Source organism: Somniosus microcephalus, chromosome 4 (genome assembly GCF_052327205.1).
Source record: "Somniosus microcephalus isolate GS21.2 chromosome 4, FLI_Smic_1.0, whole genome shotgun sequence".
NCBI lineage: Eukaryota > Metazoa > Chordata > Chondrichthyes > Squaliformes > Somniosidae > Somniosus > Somniosus microcephalus.
In genome coordinates this window covers 212,645,914-212,669,077 of record NC_140990.1, presented here as the reverse complement: position 1 = coordinate 212,669,077, position 23,164 = coordinate 212,645,914, and the positions used below count along the sequence as shown (strand labels likewise).

Here is a 23,164-nt window from a genome sequence, read left to right as displayed (position 1 = left end):
CTCTTGCTCTCCAGTGAGATAAGAGACAGCTATGGAGGCAGAGCTATCCCAGCATTCATTGCTGTCCTGACGGCACTCTTAAAACTCAGGAAACAAAAGTTATAATAGAGGGTTTTCACCATTGCTATATATTGGGGATAGCTGTTCTCTCTTGCTTTCTCTCACTCATCAGTGAGCAACTGACACAATCTTCACACAGAGGAGATCAAGATCCTCAAGTGAAAAAGAGAGAGAAATGAGGGAGATTCTGATGTCCTGTGTGAGCCTACCACCCAATTTAAGACATTTGTTTGGCCTCAGTATCGGGATTATAATTGACTTCAAATAAAAGCTAAAGGAATTTTCTTTAAGGTGCTGCACTTTAAAATACATGGGGGTTTCATTTACAAATTTACACTTATGATTGCAACCAAGTTTGCTGGAAGTTTTCCAATAAAACATCGCTTTTCTCAAACTCGGTGGTGACAGTAGTGAAGCAAACAACTTAAAGGAGACAAAGGGACGCCTGCTGCATCTTCAAGTAATCAACTAAAAAAAAGTGGGCGTTGGCGAAATAATAGAATAACTGTATTTAAAATACTGTAGGAATCATAGCAAGATTGGATTTATCCAAATTACAGAGAAAAGGTGTTGTATAATTGAAACCAAAGAATTCATTCCTGATGCAGACTGTGTATATTTTGTTTCTTAAGCACAACTGCTATATTCTGGGTGACATTCTCTGTGCATTTTATTAGTACTTAAGTCATGGGTGTGGTAATAATTAAGAAATTATTTATAAAGTACGGGAGACATCAAGGCAAATGAAGGGTTGAAGAAATGCAATTTCTCCAGCAGCAGACATCAGATGCTAACTCCTTTTGGTACAAATGAAATGTAACGCTATAAATAATAATGTTTCAGGAGTACGCCGATTAAAAAAAGATAAGAGGGGGAAAAAAAGATAAAGGGGGTAATGTTCTGAACACCACAATTAAAAACAGCTGGGAGCCATGTGTGAAATATAACAGCACATGCCTGCAGGGAAGGAAGTAAGATATTGAATGATTACTTTTAGGAAAGTTGTAATATGTACTGGCGTTATGTTAGTGATCTAGATGACTTTTCATGGAACGCGGGTTACCATGGAATTTTAGAAATGAAATAAGGAACGATGGCGATTTCAAAATGCTAAACACTGAATTCTAAATTAGATTCAGGTGACCTCTTGCTTTAAACTTAGATGGGGGCGAATCTCAAAACACTTTCAATATGATTCCCATATAGTCCAACCTCATGCGTTCCTTGCCACATGTGTGGTCTGGTTGGTGGTGGTGGTTTATGATTGGTGCGATTTGACTTCTACCAGTCACATGGTTTAATCCACTCGACATTCATTTGTGGTTCAATTAAAATCTAAACGACCCAATTATGTTTAATTTTTTTTAATGAATCTGGTGTAAATAGAATATATTTCAATGTGGGATAGTTTCTGAATTAGGCCATAGTCCTCATAATCCTGGTGAGCCATGCGGGTTATATAGAGTTGGTGATATGACTCAGTGTTTGCCATTAGTGGACCCGAGTCCTTCACATCAACTGCATCTGATGTAGACGTAGGTAAATTTTAATATATTTGTTAGACTAGTCATTGGCCTGGAATTTGCTGGAGCGGGGCATCTTGCCCCATTAGTTCGACTGTTTCCCTCACCCCTCAGCTCAAAAAAAATTTGCACTGCAATTTGCTGGAAGTGGGAGCTGCTAACAGCGAGGGCAATGGGGACCTTGGTGAACGATGGGACCAACAGTCTAACTTCTTAACCAATGAGATTTAAAGATAAAGAAAGAAACAGAGGAAGGAGAGAAAATGAAATAGGGTGAATTAGAGACAAAACAGGTGCAGAAAGAGAAATAAAGAGGGAAAGAAAGATTGGATTAAGAGAGAGAGAGAAAAAAGAGACAGAAAGGAAAAGTAAGAAAAAAAATCAAAAAAATTGAACATTTAAAATTTTAAATATCTCTAACAACAAATAACTATAAGAAGTCACACAACACCAGGTTATAGTCCAACAGCTTTATTTGAAATCACAAGCTTTCGGAGCGCTGCTCCTTCTTCAGGTGAAGTGGAGAAATGCATAAAGACACAGCTTATATAGTCAGAGAATCATGTCAGATGTTTACAGGTAACCTTTCCAACTGCCATTAATCGCACCTCGGCAGAGAGATAATCACAGCAGTCAAAGGTGTGAATGGTGTCCAAACAGGTGAGTCATGTCCAAACAGGTGAGTCCAAACAGGTGAAACATGTAATGTTTCCCTGACTCACCTGTTTGGACACCATTCACACCTTTGACTGCTGTGATTATCTCTCTGCCGAGGTGCGATTAATGGCAGTTGGAAAGGTTACCTGTAAACATCTGACATGATTCTCTGACTATATAAGCTGTGTCTTTATGCATTTCTCCACTTCACCTGAAGAAGGAGCAGCGCTCCGAAAGCTTGTGATTTCAAATAAAGCTGTTGGACTATAACCTGGTGTTGTGTGACTTCTTACATTTGTCCACCCCAGTCCAACTCCGGCATCTCCACACCATAACAAATAACTAGATGAAGGAATGAGACTCCATGGTGTAAATTGCTCCCTTTCATAAATCTCATAATTAAAAAGGTACGCATGCTGTTAAATAGCAGCCCTAACTTTCTGTGGCGAGTTTAATTGGTAATTAATGTGCAAATGCAGCAATTTCTTGAATCTCATGGGAGTTTGACGGCGAGCTGTTGTTTTCGTGAGGCTAAGGGCGGAGAGGCGCAAATTGTCCAGCAACTTGTGGTGATTCATAATTCACAAAGTCTCTCTTCCTCGCCACAAGTTGCTGGACAATTTACACATTAAACGTGTGCACTGAATTTGCCGTTATTTTGGCAGCAAATTCTGGCCCATTGTCTATCTGTTCCCTACCTATCATCTGGTGAATGAAAATGAATGTTTGATAATTAATGTCAATACTGTGTTTCGCTTTAGTCCCTCAAATTTCAGAATTTTTATTTTGACCATGGTATAAAGACTGTGCTCACTTCTGGTCAGATTAATTGGCATTCTGATTTTAAATTGCATTTGGAAGCTGTTTAGTTCTGTGGTTTGTGATTCAGACAATTTGTAAAACTTTGAAATATTATCTGATATTTTTCTCTGCAAATGAATGAATGATGTATAGGATCCAATGGGCAATAATTAATTCAAAAGGGAGTTTGCACACGTGCGTGTGTTTGTGTGTGTGTCTATATATGAGTCTGTGTGTATTTTTGTCTATCCGTCTGTCTGTATACATGTATGTTGTGTATATATATATCTGCGTCTATATATATATATATATATATATATGTTGGCAAGGTCAAGGCCCAGGAGTGGCGCAGCGTGGACCAGCAGCGGGGTCGGGGCCCAGGGAAGGTGTGGCATGGGCCAACAGCGAGTTTGGGAGGACCACAATGCATCCTACGAAACTCAGGCAGAGAGGACCTGCGGGAAGGAGGGAAGAGGACAGTAGCATTATGTTTGTGTGTGTGTGCTAGGCCGTTGTAGCAGAGCCTGGTCTCCAATCATCTTGGATCCCCTTGCCATTGGACCAAGACCTTGCTCTGTCAAGCCTGTGTGGTAGCTGGTGTGCAACGGCCACCCCACGTTAAAAGAATTCATGCACAGGCATCTTCCACCCTTTAAAATGAAGTTTGGGACCTGGAACATCAGGACCCTCATGGACAACCCCAACAGTGACAGACCGGAACGTCGTACTACTATCGTTGCGCGGGAGCTCAGACGTTTCGACATTGACATCGCCGCCCTAAGTGAGACCCAGCGGGCAGGGGAGGGCCAGCTGAAGGAGCAAGGTGGTGGCTACACCTTCTTTTGGAAAGGCAAACCTGAAGAAGAACGCTGCCTCCATAGGGTAGGCTTCGCCATAAAAAATGAATTGGTTGGGCGTCTCACAGACTCTCCTAGCGGTATAAACAAGCGCCTCATGACTCTTCGGCTTACCCTAGCCTGGAACCAGTGCGCTACGGTCATCAGTGCGTACGCCCCAACACTGGAAGCCACAGAGGAGACCAAAGAGGAATTCTACTCCAGCCTCGAACAATCCCTGTCCCAAGTCCCAACGGGTGACAAGCTGAGCCTCCTTGGCGACTTTAACGCCAGAGTTGGAAAGGACACAGACCTCTGGGGAGGTGTGATCGGCAGAGAGGGGGGTACCCTCCTCCTGTCGAAATGCTTAGAACATGGCCTTGTCATAACCAACACCTTGTTCCGTCAGAGAAACAAGTGCAAAGCTTCATGGCAGCACCCTCGCTCCAAGCACTGGCATCTGCTGGACTACGTCATTGTCCGAGCGAGGGACCGCAAGGACGTCCGCATCACCCGCGCCATGACAGGAGCTGATGACTGCTGGACAGACCACCGCCTAATCCGCTCTGTCATCTCCATCAATGTAGCCCCAAAACAGCGGCGGCAACAGAAACAATGCCGCAGGAAAATTAACGCTGGAGCACTCAAAGACCCCGCTAAGAAAGCCCTATTCAGCCTGTGCCTCACAAACAACCTGACGACACCCAGTGATGCAGAAACACAGAGTGCCCAGAGCGCCTGGTCTGCACTCAAGGCCTCCGTAATCAGCACCTGTGAAGAGACGCTCGGGCACTCGACCAGGAAACACCAAAACTGGTTCGACGAGAATGACCAGGAGATCCAGGAGCTAATGGGCCAGAAATTCCAGGCCAGAAGCGTGAGTACGGTCGGCTTACTCACGCTTCTGGCCGTTGGAAATGCCGGCGTTCAGCATGAACAGCGCATGCGGGGAACGCCGGCATTTCCAGACCTCGAGCGCGTGCGACTGCACAGGCAGCGCTTGCGCAGTGAACTTCGTGGATTTCATTCATGAAATCCGTGAGGTTAAGTCCTTAGAAGTTACACTTGAAAAAAGCAAGTGTGAAGTTGTTCATTGGCTGCGGAGGAAGATATATTTTATCGTGGAGCTTTTGAAATGCAATATTTTTGTTTGGGAAAGGGAGTGAAGTTATTTTAAGAAATTTTAAGTAAGTTTAAAAGTTTAAAAATTTTTTTTTTTTAAAGGGTTTTCAGAACGGTAGGTAGAAGGAGCAATTGTGGCTGTGTGAATGGAATGTGAGAATGAGTTATGTATGTATGTCCACATATATTCCTTTACGTATATGTATGTATGTTTTATATTCCTTTACTAATGTGTATGAATGTATGTTTTTAATTATGATTTTCCAATAAGTTACTTTCTCTGAAAGTCATAATTAAATAATACATTCATACACATAAGTAAAGGAATATATACATAACACGCAAAGGAATATATACAGACATACATACTTTCAGAAGCTCCACGATAAGAAATATCTTCCTCCGCAGCCTCTGGAGCAACTGTACCCATGCTTTTTTCATGTGTAAGTTGTAATGACTGGACCTCACTGAAAGCATTAATGAAAGCGGCGAATTATACTGCGCACGCGCTGCCTGTGCAGTCGCACGCGTTCTGCCTCTGAACCCCTTCGTTCAGAGGACAGGAAATGCCGGTTTTCCCCACATGCACTGTGCATGCTGAAAACCGGCATTTCATCCGGCCAGATGCGTAAGTACCCCGACCGTACTAGCGCATTTGGAAGGGAATTATTGGGCCAACATTTTACATGTCAATAAAATAAAAAATGTAACAATTGCACGACTTGCCCCCTCGCATCTGCGACTGAGGGTCCAAGGAGGTGCATTGCGCAAGAGGTCATCATCGGACGTATCCTCACACTGTTCCCTTTGGGGAACTGTATGAAGTGGTGGAAGGATTTATGGCCGTGATTAACGCTCATTCCGTGACCGTAACCATCTTTGAACCAGCCATTAGGGTGGTTAGTCCTATGGCGGGAGGGTTTTACGGGCTCCCACAACCCATCTGAGGCGGGGGGGGCCACCAACACCCACGGACGCAAGTATCCCGCTGGATGTCCACCCAGAATTTAAAGTTGGAGCTCCGACTCCACTTGCCGGGACTGTCTGGAGTGGGGTTCAAAACCCTACTCCTTCTGGCCCAGCGGCGGGGATGCTTACTGCTATGCAAAAGGCCCACTCCGCACAAAAGGTGACACCCATACGTTTCCTGCGCCTTTTCCCTCCCCGTGACTGGAGCCCTATGCTGCCATTTCACGTTGCTAATCGGATTGGGCCTTTGTCATAGCGGTAGGATCCCCGCCGCTGGGCCAGATCAGGGTAGGGTTTCGAACCCCGCTCCAGACAGTCCCGGCAAGTGGAGTCGGAGCTCCGGCTCTAAATTCTGGGTTGACATCCAATGTGATATTTGCGTCCGTGGGTGTGGGTGGCCCCCCCTCCTTGTATAGCTTGTAGGAGCCCGTAAAACCCTCCCGCCATAGGACTAACCGCCCTAATGGCTGGTTCAAAGATGGTTACGGTCACGGAATGAGCGTTAGTCACGGCCATAAATCCTCCCACCACTTCATACAGTTCCCCAAAGGGAACAGTGTGAAGACACGTATGACGACGACATTGCTAAATAAATAAATGGAATTAAAAAAATTCTTTTAGGGCTTTTAAAAGTCTTTAAATTGCTTTAATTCTCTTTAAAACTACTTCAGATTACTCAAAATAATGTAAACATTTTAAAAAGTTTATAAAAGTTACCAAAATCTTCAAAAAACTTCCAAAAACCTATTTAAACTGCTGCTTTGCATGTAAAAAAGCAAAGCAGCTTGACAGAAACATTGGGGGCGTGTCCAGTGAAACTGAGACCTCAAGGGGCGTGTCTCACTTACACTGCACGCTCCTGGCTCCGCGCTGGCTGCACTCCTGGGCGGCGTGACGCCATACGCTGCCCGGGATTCTTCTTTCAGTTTCTGCAAGTGCAGGCGTCCCTGGAGCTGATCGGCAGGAGCGCGGGTTAAGTGCAAATACGGGGCTTGCACGCGCTGCAAGCCCCGTTCTGGAATTTCTGGCCCATTAAGCTGCAAGCGGAAAGCATTCCTGATCTGGAAACAGCAACAGAACTCGAGAGCAAGAAAGCAACTCTACAGAAGCCTGAAGGCCGAGGTCCAACAAAAAATTCGCGACCTAAAGAACAGATGGTGGGTGGAGAAAGCGCAGGAGATCCAGCAGCTAGCCAACAACCACGACGTGCATGGATTCTTTAGCGCAGTCAAGATCATCTACGGCCCAAGCACCCAAGGCCCTACCCCACTGTGGGCCAAGAACGGAGAGGTACTCATCAAGGACAGAGAGGCAGTCAGTGCCCGCTGGAAGGAGCACTTAAGATTTCCTTAACCGCGACTTTGTCTTCAACACAAGTGTCCTCAACTCCATCCCACAGCATGTTACCCACCACCATCTCAGCACAACCCCAGCCCGGCATGAGATTGAAAAGGCCACCCGACAACTGAAGAACAACAAGGCCTCAGGAGCAGATGGAATCCCCGCCGAGGCACTAAAGCATGGCGGAGAAGCACTACTGGCGCAAATTCATGAACTCATTTCTCTTATCTGGAAGGAGGAGAGCATGCCAGGGGATATCAGAGATGCCGTAATTGTGACCATCTTCAAGAAAGGTGACAAGTCCGATTGCGGTAATTACAGAGGAGTTTCCCTGCTGTCTGCCACAGGGAAAGTCATCGCAAGAATCCTCCTCAATTGCCTTCTCCCAGTAGCCGAAGAGCTCCTCCCAGAGTCGCAATGCGGATTTCGCCCACTAAGGGGCACAATAGACATGATCTTCACCGCACGTCAATTACAAGAGAAATGCAGGGAACAGCACCAACATAGCCTTCTTTGATCTCACAAAGACCTTCGACACTGTCAACCGTGAGGGATTATGGAGTGTCCTCCTCAAATTCGGCTGCCCTCAAAAGTTTGTCACCATCCTCCGCCTGCTTCACAACGACATGCAAGCTGTGATCCTGACCAACAGTTCCACCACAGACCCAATTCACATAGGAACCAGGGTCAAGCAAGGCTGTGTCATTGCACCTACGCTCTTCTCGATCTTCCTTGCTGCAATGCTCCATCTCACCCTCAGTAAGTTCCCCACTGGAGTGGAGCTAATTTACAGAACAAACGGGAGACTGTTCAACCTCCGTCGCCTCCAGTCCAGATCCAAGGTCGTCCCATCCTCTGTCGTCGAATTACAGTATGCAGACGACGCTAGCGTCTGCGCTCACTCGGAGGTCGAACTCCAAACCATCGTCAACACCTTCACCAAAGCATACGAGAGCACGGGCCTTACACTAAACATCTGTAAGACAAAGGTCCTCTACCAACCTGCCCCCCACCACGCAGTACTATCCCCCGATTATCAAAATCCACGACAAGGCCTTGGACAACGTGGACCACTTTCCATACCTCGGGAGCCTACTGTCAACAAGGGCAGACGTCGACGACGAAGTCCAACACCGCCTTCAGTGTGCCAGTGCAGCCTTCAGTCGCCTGAGGAAGAGAGTGTTTGAAGACCAGGACCTCAAACCCAGCACTAAGCTCATGGTCTACAGAGCAGCAGTGATACCCGCCCTGCTGTATGCCTCAGAGACATGGACCATGTACAGCAGGCACCTCAAAGCACTGGAGAAGTACCACCAACACTGCCTCCGCAAGATCCTGCAAATCCATTGGCAGGATAGGCGCACCAACGTCAGTGTTCTTGCTCAGGCCAACATCCGCAGCATCAAAGCTTTGACCACGCTCGATCAGCTCCGATGGACGGGTCACATTGTCCACATGCCCGATATGAGACTCCCAAAACAAGCGCTCTACTCGGAGCTCCGGCACGGCAAGAGAGCTCCAGGTGGGCAGAGGAAACACTTCAAGGACACCCTCAAAGCCTCCTTGAAAAAGTGTAACATCCCCACCTACACCTAGGAATCCCTGGCCCAAGACCGCACAAAGTGGAGGAGAAGCATCCGGGAAGGTGCCGAACACCTCGAGTCTCTTCGCCAGGAGCAAGCGGAAGCCAAGTGCAGGCAGCGCAAGGAGCGCACATCAACCCAAGCACCCCTTCAACCACTGTCTGCCCCACCTGTGACAGAGACTGTAGGTCCTGCATTGGGCTCATCAGTCACCTGCGAACTCATTTTTAATGTGGAAGCAAGTCATCCTCGGTTCCGAGGGACAGCCTAAGAAGAAGAAGATATGTTGGCAGTTTTATCAACACAACGTTTTCATCTTCACTTTGTGCTAAGGTGAGGTGGCAACCCTGCTCCTCCCAGATATTCACAAAACTGCTAGTTCAATGTTAGTTAATTAGAGTTATGTCAGTTATTGCAAACTGGTAGAAGTCAAATTGTACCAAAACGCAGTGAATAAATGGAGGATACTTAATGACAAGAGGTTGGATACAGAGTTATTCCACGAGCGACAGTGACTGAATAACTCAAATGCCACCAGCACGAGTCAGCTATGTCTGTCCTAGTCAGAAGTGTGGGAATCATAGGGGGCGATTTTCTCAGCCTCGAGGAAGCGGGTTTGGAGGCGGGAAAGGCGGGAAAATAAAAAAAAATGGGTGCAGGTTCGGAACCTGCCTCCGCGCAATTTTGCCGGTGCCGGTTTTGCAGGGTGGGAAACAGTCCCGCCTTCAGCAGGCCAGAGAGCTTGTTAAGAGCTTTAAATGCTCATTTAGGGCCTCTCTAAACCTATTTTGAGAGGCCCTCATTATTTTTCGACCATTTCAGCGTGTTTCACGACCCTCCTAAACCACGCCAGCTAATCCCGGCGGGTTGACAAATGGGTAGCCTCCTCGCAGCTGCAGCTCCACCATTAAATCGGAGATTTCATCAGGAATTAGTTGCAGGTGGCAGAACCTTGCTTTAAAAGCTCTTTCAGCACTTTTAGCAGGCCTTCCGAAGTCGGAGGTGCTGCAGCTTGTTTCTATCAACTGTGGGACCTCCTTGGAAGACCCTCTACTTGCTTGCAATGAGCGCTTCCCCAACGGAGGCATCTGCCAGCAGCATGGGAACCATTTATTTCCTTTCACCATGGACCTCAGATTCGGATGAGGAGCAGCCACGGCAGCAGCAGAACCAGGCAGCTCAGCAGCAACAGCAGCAGGAGCGCCAACCTCCTGCTCAGCCACCTGATGTTGCACAGGGCAGAAGGTGTCAGCGCATCGAAGCAACTCGCTGCAGGAGATACCCCCGACAGAGGGTTTACAGACAGAGGATGAGCTACCTCAACATGAGTGAGCAGCAGTGCCAAAGGAGGCTGAGACTTTCACGAGAGGCTGTCCTAGAGATCTGCAGACTGCTGCACCAACACCTGGAGCCCAGAGGAGTGGATGGACACCCCTTACCAGTGGCTCTCAAAGTCACCACTGCACTCAACTTCTTTGCCTCAGGCTCCTTCCAGGGATCATCAGCAGACCTCAGTGGCATCTCCCAGTCAGCCGCCCACAGTTGCATCATGCAGGTTACCGATGCCCTTTTTGCTAAGGCCCACAATTACATCCAGTTCTCAAGGGATCAAGCAAGTATAACCGCGCGTTCGGTTGGCTTTGCAAATATGGCAGACATGCCAATGGTGCAGGGCGTCATAGACTGCACACATGTGGCCCTTAGGGCACCCCATCACAACCCAGCTATCTTTGTCAACAGAAAGGGCATCCACTCCCTCAATGTACGGCTGGTGTGTAACCACAAGGAGGAGTTTTTGCATGTTTGCGCCAAGTTCTGTGGTAGTTGCCATGACTCTTCCATCCTGCGGCACTCTAGTGTTCCTCTGCTTTTCAATCCACCAAACCAACTTAACGGATGGCTCCTTGGTGACAAAGGCTACCCCCTGAAGAAGTGGCTAATGACGTCGATCAGGAGGCCAGCTAACGAGGAGCGCTACAATGCCAGCCACACTTCGACCAGGTCCATCATCGAGAAAACCATTGGGTTGTTGAAGATGTGTTCCGATGCCTTGACCGATCGGGTGGAGCCCTGCAGTATAAACCATACAGGGTCTCCAGAATCATCATGGTCTGCTGTGCACTGCACAACATCGCACAGCATCATTGCTTGGATCTTCCTGATGAGCAAGTGGCTCAGCTCCAGGCCTCCTCAGATGAGGATGAGGAGGAGCAGGAAGAGGAGGAGAAGCAGGAGGAGGAGCAGGAGGAGGACAGAGCGCCGGTCTATCGACCAGTAGCAGCAGCAGCACACGAGCTCATTACTGCCCGTGATGCAAGAGATGAACTTATCCTGGTCAGGTTTGCATAGGTTGCCCATGTTGGCACATGTTCTTGGCTCCATCTTAAGACATCATAGACAATGGACATGACTCTCTGGCCTCCTTTCACTCTGGCCACCAACCTGACAAAACAAGTGTTGCGGAGCCGCAATGTGGAGCTGCCTAAGGCGAAAGAATAGATGCCATCATGCCAATAGTTTGCCATCAAATCATTTTAATGCTTTCCAACAAGGATGGCATTTCATCAATACACATAAACATTCACCCAATCTGCACACAGATCTGGAGGTTATATCCCTTGCCAGCTGCACCCACACAGCCTTGGTTTCTTTGGGAGGCCTCTTTCTCCCAGATGAGGGGTAGAGCACCTCCCTGCTACCTCTCACCCCCTCAAACAACATTTGCAGCGCCTGATCCGAGAACCTCAGGGAGGCCCTTGCCTTGGAATTGGACATAGTGGTTTCTCAAAATATGTTGCAGGTGATACAGCCTCAACAGAAATCCAGTGGAATGATCTATGGCAGCAAGCAGCCCTTAAAAGAGACTGGAAAAGTGATGTCAGCAGAGGCGAGTTTCAGTCCCAAAACACTAATTGACCAAGGGAAACCCACACCTCTGAAAGCAACTGGCCAATCAGGGGAAAATCGCAATTTTCTCAAACCTATCGGTGGAGGCGGGTTTCAATCCCACCCAAATCGAAACCCGCCTCCAATGGGAAAATCGCCCCCATAGAATCACAGAATGATATAGCGCAGGAGGCCATTCGGCCCATCACGCCTGTAATCTTTGTATTGAACTGTTTACTACCAAATATTTTGTTTATGTGCAAGAAGTATGGTATAAATTAGGAAATTTGAAGAAAATGTTATTTTCATTAATTTAATTTTATTGTACCCTGGGTGGCTGAAAATGTGGAAGGTGTTTCAATATTTCCCACATAAAAACGTTTTGCTCTAACCAGTATTTTCAAGATAACAGATAATTAAAGTTAGATTTACAGACACAACAGATTGGCCCAGTAATTCGGGTCCCAACGCGTGAGTACGGACGGGGTACTCACGCGTGGGCCCGTTGGAAGTGCCGGATTTCAGCATGCACAGCGCATGCGCGGAAAACCGGCATTTCCTCTCCTCTGAACCAAGGGGTTAAGAGGCGGTTCCCGTGCGACGTTTCAGGCAGCGCGTACGCGTTGAACTTCGGTTTTTTTGACAGGTTTATCCGTGCGTGAAGGCCTCCACTTTTTACGAATGAAAAAAGCAGACGTAAGGACTTAGTTTTAAAAGGTAAGTGGTCTAATAATTAAAGTTAGAAATTTTTTTCCACAGGTTTATTATTTTTAAAGAATTTACAGTAAGGTAAGTGTATTTTTGGACCCGATTTCTTGAAAAAAATTTTTTGGCAGAAATTTGAATAATTGTTTAAAATAGTTTTTTACAGTTATTAATAGTTCATTTAATTAGTGGGATTTTTTTAAACTTTTATTTGAAGTTTAAGTACTGTTTTGGGCGCCCGGAGTTTTCATGAGTTTGACAGGTCTTATGTCTAACTCATGAATGGACTTTTGCAAACTCCCATTGGTTGCCCAGTGCTCATGTGATCCCAGCCGGCTCATCGCACTAAGTACGCCGCTGGATCACACACGCACAGCGCGCCGGGAGCTGAACCGGGCCACAGACCGGAAATCCACGCAGGCCCAGTCTTCAAATGTCAGCGCGATATGTAAGTGTAGGTCGGGGGCTTGCACCCGCGGGAAGCCCCCGACCCGAATTTCTGGGCCAATATTTTAATAGCTTTCTACAGAGCTACTTTTTCTTTCTAGCTGCATGACATTTTGACACTCCAAATATTAATAAATAGCTTTGCGGGCTTTTATCAGTCAGAGGGACAAGTCCCTCACTTCATACCCAGCCTAAGCTTGCTGATTTTAAAGCATATTTCTGTTCACTGTTTTCAGTGCAGTGACTTTGGTAGATCTGGGGGCTGAGGGGGAGGTTAGGAAAGTAGTCCCAGTCCCCTCACCTGAATAAATTATACAAATGAGCAGCCACCGATTAACAAAAAATTTACTGCACGAGTGGTATGAATTTAACCGTTGTGCCTGAGCTAGCAAAGAAAATGATCAGTGCCTTCATTTGCATGAAATTCTAGATCTCACCATTGCTGTATGTGGCCTTGTATCACTGGAACATTTTGCTAATTTACAGCTGTGCTTTGCAGTGCAAGATCCTGTAGTTTTCGGGAAACAGAGCCACTGCATATGACATGGTTGCCTGCCTCCATATGGGACAGAGACAGCAGGTACCACAGCTGTATCCCTACCACCAGATTACCTTGAAGAAGATTGTCTGCAACTATGTCTGCTTTCTGCACAATCCATTTATTCTTGTTCCAGCTGATGCATTTATTATTTTGAAACCATTTTATAATGCTTCATTTTTGTTCATTTACTATGTTCCAGTTTTCATTATGATCACCATATTCCCCGACCCAATACGAGATAGCTCACCTTCAAGCATCCTCCTTCAGCCGGGAGTGTGGGTGAACGGGTCACGGACTCTCTTATGACTGCTGATCCCAGTGCCACTCCGTGCTCAGTCGATCGGACGTGGGCTTGCTGCAGGGCGAGACAGACAAAGTCAAGTTTTCCCCTTGGGGTGACATACCTGGCTCTTCATGAGGCAACCCACCAGGTGGCCTGGCTGGGAACAGAACAAAACTCAACACAGTCAGCCAGGCAGAAGTGGGTCTCTCATCTAAAAGTGCACTCATTCAAAGTAAGACTCGTACCTGGTACATCACCAAAGCTTTCATCTTCTATCGCCTCAGTGAACTAGCTGCGCTCTTTCAGTGCATATAAAGAGAGATAGGCTGACTGACAAGGTTTGTGCTTTTCAAGCATACAATGGATCTAATAAAAATATAAACATAGCCTGGAACCACCTAAGGCCATTATCAGTGAGCAATAAGGTGATGCTCTTTTGGCTCATTTGATGATGAGCGACAATATTTTGTATGATCTCCCTCTCTGTCACCCACATTTTCACCTTCTACAAAGATTCCTCAACACGCCCCTCCCACCACACCTCCTTCTAACGATACCTCCCACCCTGCCCCTCCCACCACACCTCCTTCTAAAGATACCTCCCACCCTGCCCCTCCCACCACACCTCCTTCTAACGATACCTCCTGTGATGAAATATTCCATTCATCACTCATCAGTATTTCTCTGCCTGTGACTGTGGTTGGTTTCAGTTTCATTTCCATTGTATTGTACTGTGTGTAGGGCTCTGCCCATACCTGGCTCCTATGTAAGCTGGCCCAGCCTGCAGCACATCCAGTACGGCAGACCTCTGGATGGAAGATACATTCTCCTCTGTGTGTTACCTTCTAAGTCAATAAAAGCCTTGTTTTGTTTCGCTAACATCGAGTCTCGGATTTATTGAGGCACATCACCTCCCACCCTGCCCCTCCCACCACACCTCCTTCTAAAGATACCTCCCACCCTGCCCCTCCCACCACACCTCCTTCTAACGATACCTCCCATCACATCTCCTTCTAAAGATAGCTCCCACCCTGCCCCTCCCACCACACCTCCTTCTAACGATACCTCCCACCCTGCCCCTCCCACCACACCTCCTTCTAAAGATAGCTCTCACCACACCTCCTGCTTCAGTCAGCAGGTTCGTGTGGTCTGGTAGCCAAAGACATTCCTCAAACACGTATTTCTGGCAGCCAATGACAGTCCTCAATCATCATTTGCATCTGACAAGCCAATGGTCAGATTGTTGCCTGCCCATGCTTGCTTGGGTTGGTTCCACTTCGTGACTCAATATAAAAATGGCAACTGTCGCCTGAATAGAGCAAGTGAGCCAAAGCTCTCACAGCCACTGCACTGGGAGTCAAGCACCAAATTTACTAGATTGCCCTCTCTTCTCTATTCCATTGCTCAATGGAATGTGGTATATAACCACTTGTAAATGTTATTTATTTAATCGAAGCTCACATTTAAAGTTGTGTATCTGCTTTTCTCGGCTTTTCATGAACTTGAAGTAAAACAGATCGGTGCAGCAGACAGCAGCATCAGCACCGTGCAATGTCAGGGAGGGTAGAGCCACAATGCTCACATTTGTGTCCCATCTCAGCTGTGCTATTAACGGAGACAGGGAGATTGAAGGACCGGGAAAATTAGAATGAATCACCCAGACCACTCTCCCACACCTCATAGCAACTGCTTTCAGAGCAGCACATAGAAACATAGAAGATAGGAGCAGGAGTAGGCCATTCGGCTCCCCGAGCCTGCTCCGCCATTCAATGCGATCATGGCTGACCATCCAAATTCAGTACCCTGTCCCTGCCCTCTCCCCATATCCCTTGATCCCTTTAGCCTTAAGAAATATATCCAACTCCTTCTTGAATATATTTAATGAATTGGCCTCTACTGCCTTCTGTGGAAGAGAATTCCACAGGTTCACCACTCTCTGGGTGAAGAAATTCCTCCTCATCTCTGTCCTAAATGGATTACCCCTTATCCTTAGACTGTGACCCCTGGTTCTGGACTCTCCGACCATCGGGAACATCCTTCCTGCATCTAGTCTGTCTAGTCCTGTTAGAATTTCGTAAGTTTCAATGAGATCCCCTCTCATTCTTCTAAAGTCCAGCGAGTACAAGCCTAATCAACCCAATCTCTCCTCATACGTCATTCCTGCCATCCCAGGTATCAGCCTGGTGAATCTTCGCTGCACTCCTTCCATGGCAAGAACGTCCTTCCTCAGATAAGGTGACCAAAACTGCACACAGTACTCAAGGTGTGGTCTCACCAAGGCCCTGTACAACTGCAGCAAGACATCCTTGCTCCTGTACTCAAACCCTCTCGCTACGAAGGCCAACATACCATTTGCCTTCTTAACTGCCTGCTGCACCTGCATGCTTACCTTCAGCGACTGGTGCACAAGAACACCCAGGTCTCGTTGCACTTCCCCTTCTCCCAATCTATTGCCATTCAGATAATAATCTGCCTTCTTGTTTTTGACACCAAAGTGGATAACCTCGCATTTATCCACGTTATATTGCGTCTGCCATGCTTCTGCCCAATCACCCAACCTGTCCAGATCATACTGGAATTTCTCGGCATCCTCTTCACAGCACACACGCCCACCCAGCTTTGTGTCGTCTGCAAACTTGGAGATATTACATCTAGTTCCCTCATCCAGATCATTAATATATGTTGTGAATAGCTGGGGACCAAGGACCAATCCCTGCGGTACCCCACTAGTCACTGCCTGCCACTCGGAAAAAGAGCCGTTTATTCCATCTCTTTGCTTTCTGTCTGCCAACCAGTTCTCTATCCAAGTCAATACCTTGCCCCCAATCCCATGTGCCTTAACTTTACACGCTAATCTCTTATGTGGGGCCTTATCGAAAGCCTTTTGAAAGCACCGTTAGAGGTCTGAGAATAATCGCTCACCTACCTGCCTTCTTGGCTGATGATGGTGTGTGAAATAGAGAAGCCTATGAATGAGGAGAGGATGGAAATATTTTCCATACCATTGTGAGAAGATGTCTCCATTGCGACATTAAGAGGCCAGGTGAACACTTCAGTCCATTTGCACAATCAAGGGGAAGGCGTTTCAATCAGGGCCATGACTTTGATGGCTCAGTGGGCTAAACCCCCATCTCACAAACTTAAGGGGGAGGACATCACCTCTCTCTCTCTTACTCTGTCATACAAGCAGGCAGTAACAGAAGAACTAGACCAGCTATGTTTGGATAGCTTAGCTAAAAAGTGAATTTACATTTATAGAGTTAGTAAGTTGTGTCTTTATTGGCCTGGAATTTGTGGCCCTAATGACAATGAATTGGCAGCATTCGCGTCATTTCACCTTTAAAACTGATCGCAACTTCAGGATTTAACGCCTGTGCAGCCTAACGCGGAAATCCTGAAGTTGCGGTCTGTCATTCACTGCTCCGACACTGGCTGCGCTGTGACCACCTCTCTCCCCCGCCCCACTCCCCACCAACCCCGAAAACTTCGGCTCTTCTGCAGTAATACTGCTGTTAAATACCCTTTTGGATTGGGTGTAACTGGAGTTTTAACAGTGCTAAAAAAAAGGATATTGCCCTGAAAAGCTCATTTTAATTTTTGGAGTGTCAAATTTATCCATTTTAATAAAAATTAAAAATAAGAAACTTTTTTTTAAATAAATTTTTTTTTTTTAATTTGTTCATCTTTATTTCCCATGCCTTTTCCCCATGTGAGAGTCCCGATCTTTGTTTTGCTCTCTATAACATTTTTTAAAAGTTAGAATAAAAGAAACTTACCCACTTCCTGGTTCCCGGTCTGTGAGAATTCTGCGTTTTAATTGGCTGCTTAGACAGCTTCTTGATGTGACAGGAATCCCCATTACCTTGCACTGATTTCAATTACGTGTCGGAAAAGCTGAACTTGTTGCCACAGAGATCGCAAGATCTTTGTGGGAAGCTTACTTCAGGGCCAGCGGTGAACGCCTTTGCTTCACCGCTGACCACAAATTACGGGCCATTATTTTTCCATAACCGAGGAGTGAAGGAAATTGACCGATCTCACTGTGAAAACTGTACACTGTTCATTAATGTATGTTATGGAAAATAAATCATTGATTAGTTCAAAGCTTTTCTTGTCGTGATAGATTATTTTTTAAGAGAGAATGCACATGAGATATCTCAGTACACAGAGCACTGGTTCTCTGTTACAATGGGAATAGGGCCATTAAGGGATAGCCAGGGCAATACCACAGGTAACGATAGGGAGATGGCAGAAATATTAAACAATTATTTCACTTCGGTATTTACAAGGGAGATAGAAAGGTGGACATGACATTGGATGATGAGATGAATAATGAGATAAGTGCATTTAAAATAAAAAAAGGGGATATATTAAATAAACTAATCAAACTCAAAGAGGATAAAACCCCTGGTCTGGATGGATTGCAACTACGCATTTTAAAAGAATCTAGGGAAGAGATAGCAGAGGCATGACTACACATATTTAATAATTTGTTAGAAAAAGGTGTAGTGCCAGAGGACTGGCGGACAGCTAACGTAATACTTATATTTAAGAAGGGGGATAGAACATGTCCAGGGAATTATAGACCAGTCAGCTTAACATCAGTGGTAGGAAAAATAATGGAATCCCTGCTAAAGGAGAAAATAGAAGAACATCTAGAAATGAAAAGTATAATAATGAATAGTCAGCATGGATTTCAAAAGGGAAAATCTTGCTTGACCAACCTTATTGAATTTTTTGAAGAGGTAACTGGGATAGTAGTCAATAGTAATGCAGTAGATGTAATTTATATAGATTTTCAAAAGGCCTTCGATAAGGTACCCCACAACAAACTAATGAATAAGGTCAGAGAATGCAGAGTCAGGGGACAAGTGGCAGAATGGATTGCGAGCTGGCTTCAAGACAGAAAGCAGAGAGTGGGAGTAAAGGGTAACTATTCACAACGGCAGAAGGTGGGTGGTGGTGTTCCACAAGGATCAGTGCTAGGACCACTGCTGTTCACAATTTACACCACCACCTTCTTAGGGCAATTGGGGATGGACAATAAATAAAAGCTTGCCAGCACTATCCATATCCCAAGAACAAGTAAAAAAAAAAATTCCGAAAGAAGTTTACTTAGTACCTAAAATCTATTCTATGGAAGGGTAGCTCAGTTTACACTCCCAGTTCCATCTTTATATGCTTTGTAAACGATCAGAAGGAGAGAAGGAGCTGTAAGGCCATGGATGCTAGGTCAACTGAAATTTTCAAGACTAAAATCAATAGAGTTTTGTCAGGTGAAGGTATCAAGGGATATGGAGCAAAGGCGAGTAAATGGAGTTCAGGTACAGATCAGCCATAATTGAATTGAATGGTGGAACTGGCTCGAGGGGTTGATTGGCCTACTCCTGGTCCATAGCACTTTCAACTTTCAGCAGTGTTTCTTGAAAAACTTTCACTATGAAGCAAGTTCAGGCTTCTGCAAGGTTTAATAAAATTAACTTGATCATTTGACTATTTTCGTCAAGTAAATGCCCAAGTTGATGTAGACCATGTCAATTCAGACAATCAATGGTTCATCTTTTGACCTTTCATTTAAGTTTGGCTTCGGTGCGTTAAATCTTATTACCAAAATTACATCTATAAACAAACTGCGAACTTCCGTCACACATGGGATGGATGATGTGAAGGCCCATTGGCTGAGTCACAGCTTGTAATCAACATCAGTGAAACATGCCATTTACAGCAGGGGGATAAACATAAATCTGATAATAAAATACAAGATTTTACATTTGTGAACATTTCAGGCAGTTTTAATGAAAGACTTATTACTTTTTGGAACTTGAAAAGTTTGCAATTAGTTATTTGGCTCTGCAGGCTCATTTCATGGATTGTTTATATGGAGTGTGTGGTGTCAGTAGTCATGGTGTGTTGTGGTGTATAACAGTGGTGGACTACCCAGCTGTACCAGTTTAATGAACAGAGTCGCTCGTGACTGCTGCCTGTGACAAGATCATGTTTTCTACACAAAGCACCAGATAGTAACACTATCAACAAAACAGATTCTCTTGTAGTTCTCCAAAGTTTTGTACATTTCCAATATTTTAGTATAAAAACAACTTTGAATTATCACGAGTAGGCTGCACTGCAAACAATAATTTCTGGACTTAAATATTTTCAAAAAATTGACTTTGATTCAATAATCTGTCTTGTGAAATTAACTATTTAGAATTTTAATAATTCCAGTTAAAATGTGTTACTAGTGTCCCGAGATTTAGAAAAAAAGGGAACTTTTGCTACAAATCAGCATATCATACCTATACAGATCTTACCTAAAGCTTGCATTTGTTAATATTTACAAATATTTATCCAATGCTGCAGATGTCAAGGTGTCAAACACTCTCGCCTCTGGGTCAGAAGATTGTGGGTTCAAGCCCCACTCCAAAGACCTGAGAACATAATCTAGGCTGACACATTGGCCGCTATTTTCTCAGTGGTGTCGGGATGGTGGCAGGAGAGCTTGTTTCCGGGTTCCAGTCCCGATCCCGGCTGCAGCCGCTCTGTCAAAGGGATTTTCCCTTGATTGGCCTTGTTAATCCCACCCTGTGGGCTTCCTGGCCAATTAACAGGGAGCAGGTCTGATGATGTCATTTGATGACGCGTCATTAGCCAGTTTCCTTAAAGGGACCACATCCATATTGAGTTTGACAGTTGTTTTGTCAGTGTTTGACAGCATTGAGGTGCTGCAAACACTGGCAAGCACTGCACAAAGGTGGACGCTTGCACCCAGGCTCTCCAATGACTCCCTCCATATGCTTATGGAGGGAGTCACAGCACACAGGGAGGTTCTCTTCCCTTCCAAGGGTGAAAGAGACCTCCCCAGGACACCAATGCAGCCTGGTTGCACATTACACAGGAGGGCACAAGCAGGGATGTTGCCAGAGGTCCCTGGCTGCATTGACGCCAACCTTTCGATGATATCAGTGGATCACGAAATGGTACAGCAAAGCCACACTCAAACTCACCCTGCTGTGCCACTCAACACATACCCATCACTCTGCCTTCCATAGCCTTCCACTGCACATCCTTACTCACACCAACTTACCTTGCACCTCCACCCATCCCTATCTACATTAACACTTCCGCATCTCACTAGCCAACCCTCACACTCACCCTCATCCTACTGCAAGCATACCAACTAACAACACACAAGGGTAGGCACTTGAGAGGTTTAGCCAATGCCCATTTGAAGTTTCTGGTATTGAGTTGTCATACAATGAAATCTATATTTTCAATACTGCCCTTATTGGACAGATCTGTGTGCACCTTGAGAAGTGTCTTACTGAGTTCCAGTGAATGTTGAGACATAACTTCACACCTCACCCCCCCCGCACCACTATAGTGATGAGTGTGCATGGAATGGCTTGGACATTAAAGGGATGCTTCATGGTGCTGGTGTGGGATGGTGTCAACCTGGCGCATCATGTGGCAGCCAGGGTGTACAGCATCAAGTGAAGTAAATCTGGTTATGGTGATGTCATTGCTGGCCTTCCAGGCAGCAATATTGTCAAGGGCTGATGCCCTGTGTCCTGTGCAGCATCAGGTGATGGCGGAGAAGGTTGGTGATGTTGGTGTTGGGGCTGATCATGGAAGGATTCAGAGGACCAAGTTCTGATTTTTTCAAGGGCACCGATGTTGCTTCAATAGATGGCAGCTGCAGGTGAGATGGCAGACGCGATCTGTCAATGGTGAGAGAGGTTGTTCCAATGAGGTGCCACTGGACATACAGTTGCCTCTAAACACTTGCAAGCTAAAGAAATCTCTATGTATTACAAATGCAGTAACCAACAGTTTCTGTGCTCTGAAACTGACCATAGAAACATAGAAACATAGAAGATAGGAGCAGGAGTAGGCCATTTGGCCCCTCGAGCCTGCTCCGCCATTCAATGAGATCATGGCTGATCATCCAAACTCAGTACCCTGTCCCTGCCTTCTCTCCATACCCCTTGATCCCTTTAGCCTTAAAAAATATATCTAACTCCTTCTTGAATATATTTAATGAATTGGCCTCAACTGCCTTCTGTGGTAGAGAATTCCACAGGTTCACCACTCTCTGGGTGAAGAAATTCCTCCTCATCTCTGTCTTAAATGGCTTACCCCTTATCTTTAGACTGTGACCCCTGATTTTGGACTCCACCGTCATCGGGAACATCCTTCCTGCATCTAGTCTGTCTAGTCCTGTTAGAATTTTATAAGTTTCAATGAGATCCCCTCTCATTCTTCTAAATTCCAGTGAGTATAAGCCCAATCGACCCAATTTCTCCTCATACGTCATTCCGGCCATCCCAGGTATCAGTCTGGTGAATCTTCGCTGAACTCCCTCCATGGCAAGAACATCCTTCCTCAGATAAGACGACCAAAATTGCACATAATACTCAAGATGTGGTCTCACCAAGGCCCTGTACAACTGCAGCAAGACATCCTTGTTCCTGTACTCGAATCCTCTCGCTACGAAGGCCAACATACCATTTGCCTTCTTAACCGCCTGCTGCACCTGCATGCTTACCTTCAGCGACTGGTGCACAAGGACACCCAGATCTCGTTGCACTTCCCCTTCTCCCAATCTATTGCCGTTCAGATAATAATTTGCCTTCCTGTTTTTGCCACCAAAGTGGGTAACCTCACATTTATCCACATTATACTGCATCTGCCATGCATCTGCCCCATCACCCAACCTGTCCAAATCATACTTGAGTTTCTCGGCATCCTCCTCACAGCACACACGCCCACCCAGCTTTGTGTCAACTGCAAACTTGGAGATATTACAACTAGTTCCCTTGTCTAGATCATTAATATATTTTGTGAATAGCTGGGGTCCTAGCACCGATCCCTGCAGTACCCCACTAGTCACTGTCTGCCACTCGGAAAAAGACCCGTTTATTCCAACCAGTTCTCTATTCAAGTCAGTACCTTGCCCCCAATCCCTTGTGCTTTAACTTTACACGCTAATCTCTTATGCTGGACCTTATTGAAAGCCTTCTGAAAGTACAAATACACCACATCCACTTGTTCTCCCTTATCTATTCTACCAGTTACATCCTCAAAAAAGCATCTGCAACACGGCATCCTTTACACCACGTCTGCAGCTGTCAGATTATCAGAAACATCAGAGCAGACTCAAAGCACGCCAGGTTGAACTTGCGTGTTTCCCGAGCAGCGGGTAACCCATGGGGGAGAACATAAAATTGGAAGGAAGACTCAAAATACCATTAAATTGGCTTTTAACAAGCCATTTAATGATATAAATTGTCTCCCCCGCCGCTTGTTGTCGGGTCAGTTATCCGCTGACAGACCAGACACCTGGGAGACTCGCGTGGAGGCGGGTTGACAGCGGGTTTACTACCCGCTGTCAATCTTTGCTATTTTGATAA

General features: G+C 45.8%; 1 protein-coding gene across 4 annotated transcripts in view; it reads right to left on the bottom strand.

The window, feature by feature from the left end:
• Positions 1-23,164, bottom strand: part of satb2 (SATB homeobox 2) — a 595,400-nt gene that overhangs the window by 17,618 nt on the left and 554,618 nt on the right. For all 4 annotated transcript variants that reach the window (XM_085985795.1, XM_085985791.1, XM_085985794.1 and 1 more), the window contains one exon: positions 13,719-13,826. In XM_085985795.1, the coding sequence (XP_085841921.1) occupies positions 13,719-13,826 (108 nt within the window). The remainder of the gene's footprint in view (positions 1-13,718; positions 13,827-23,164) is intronic.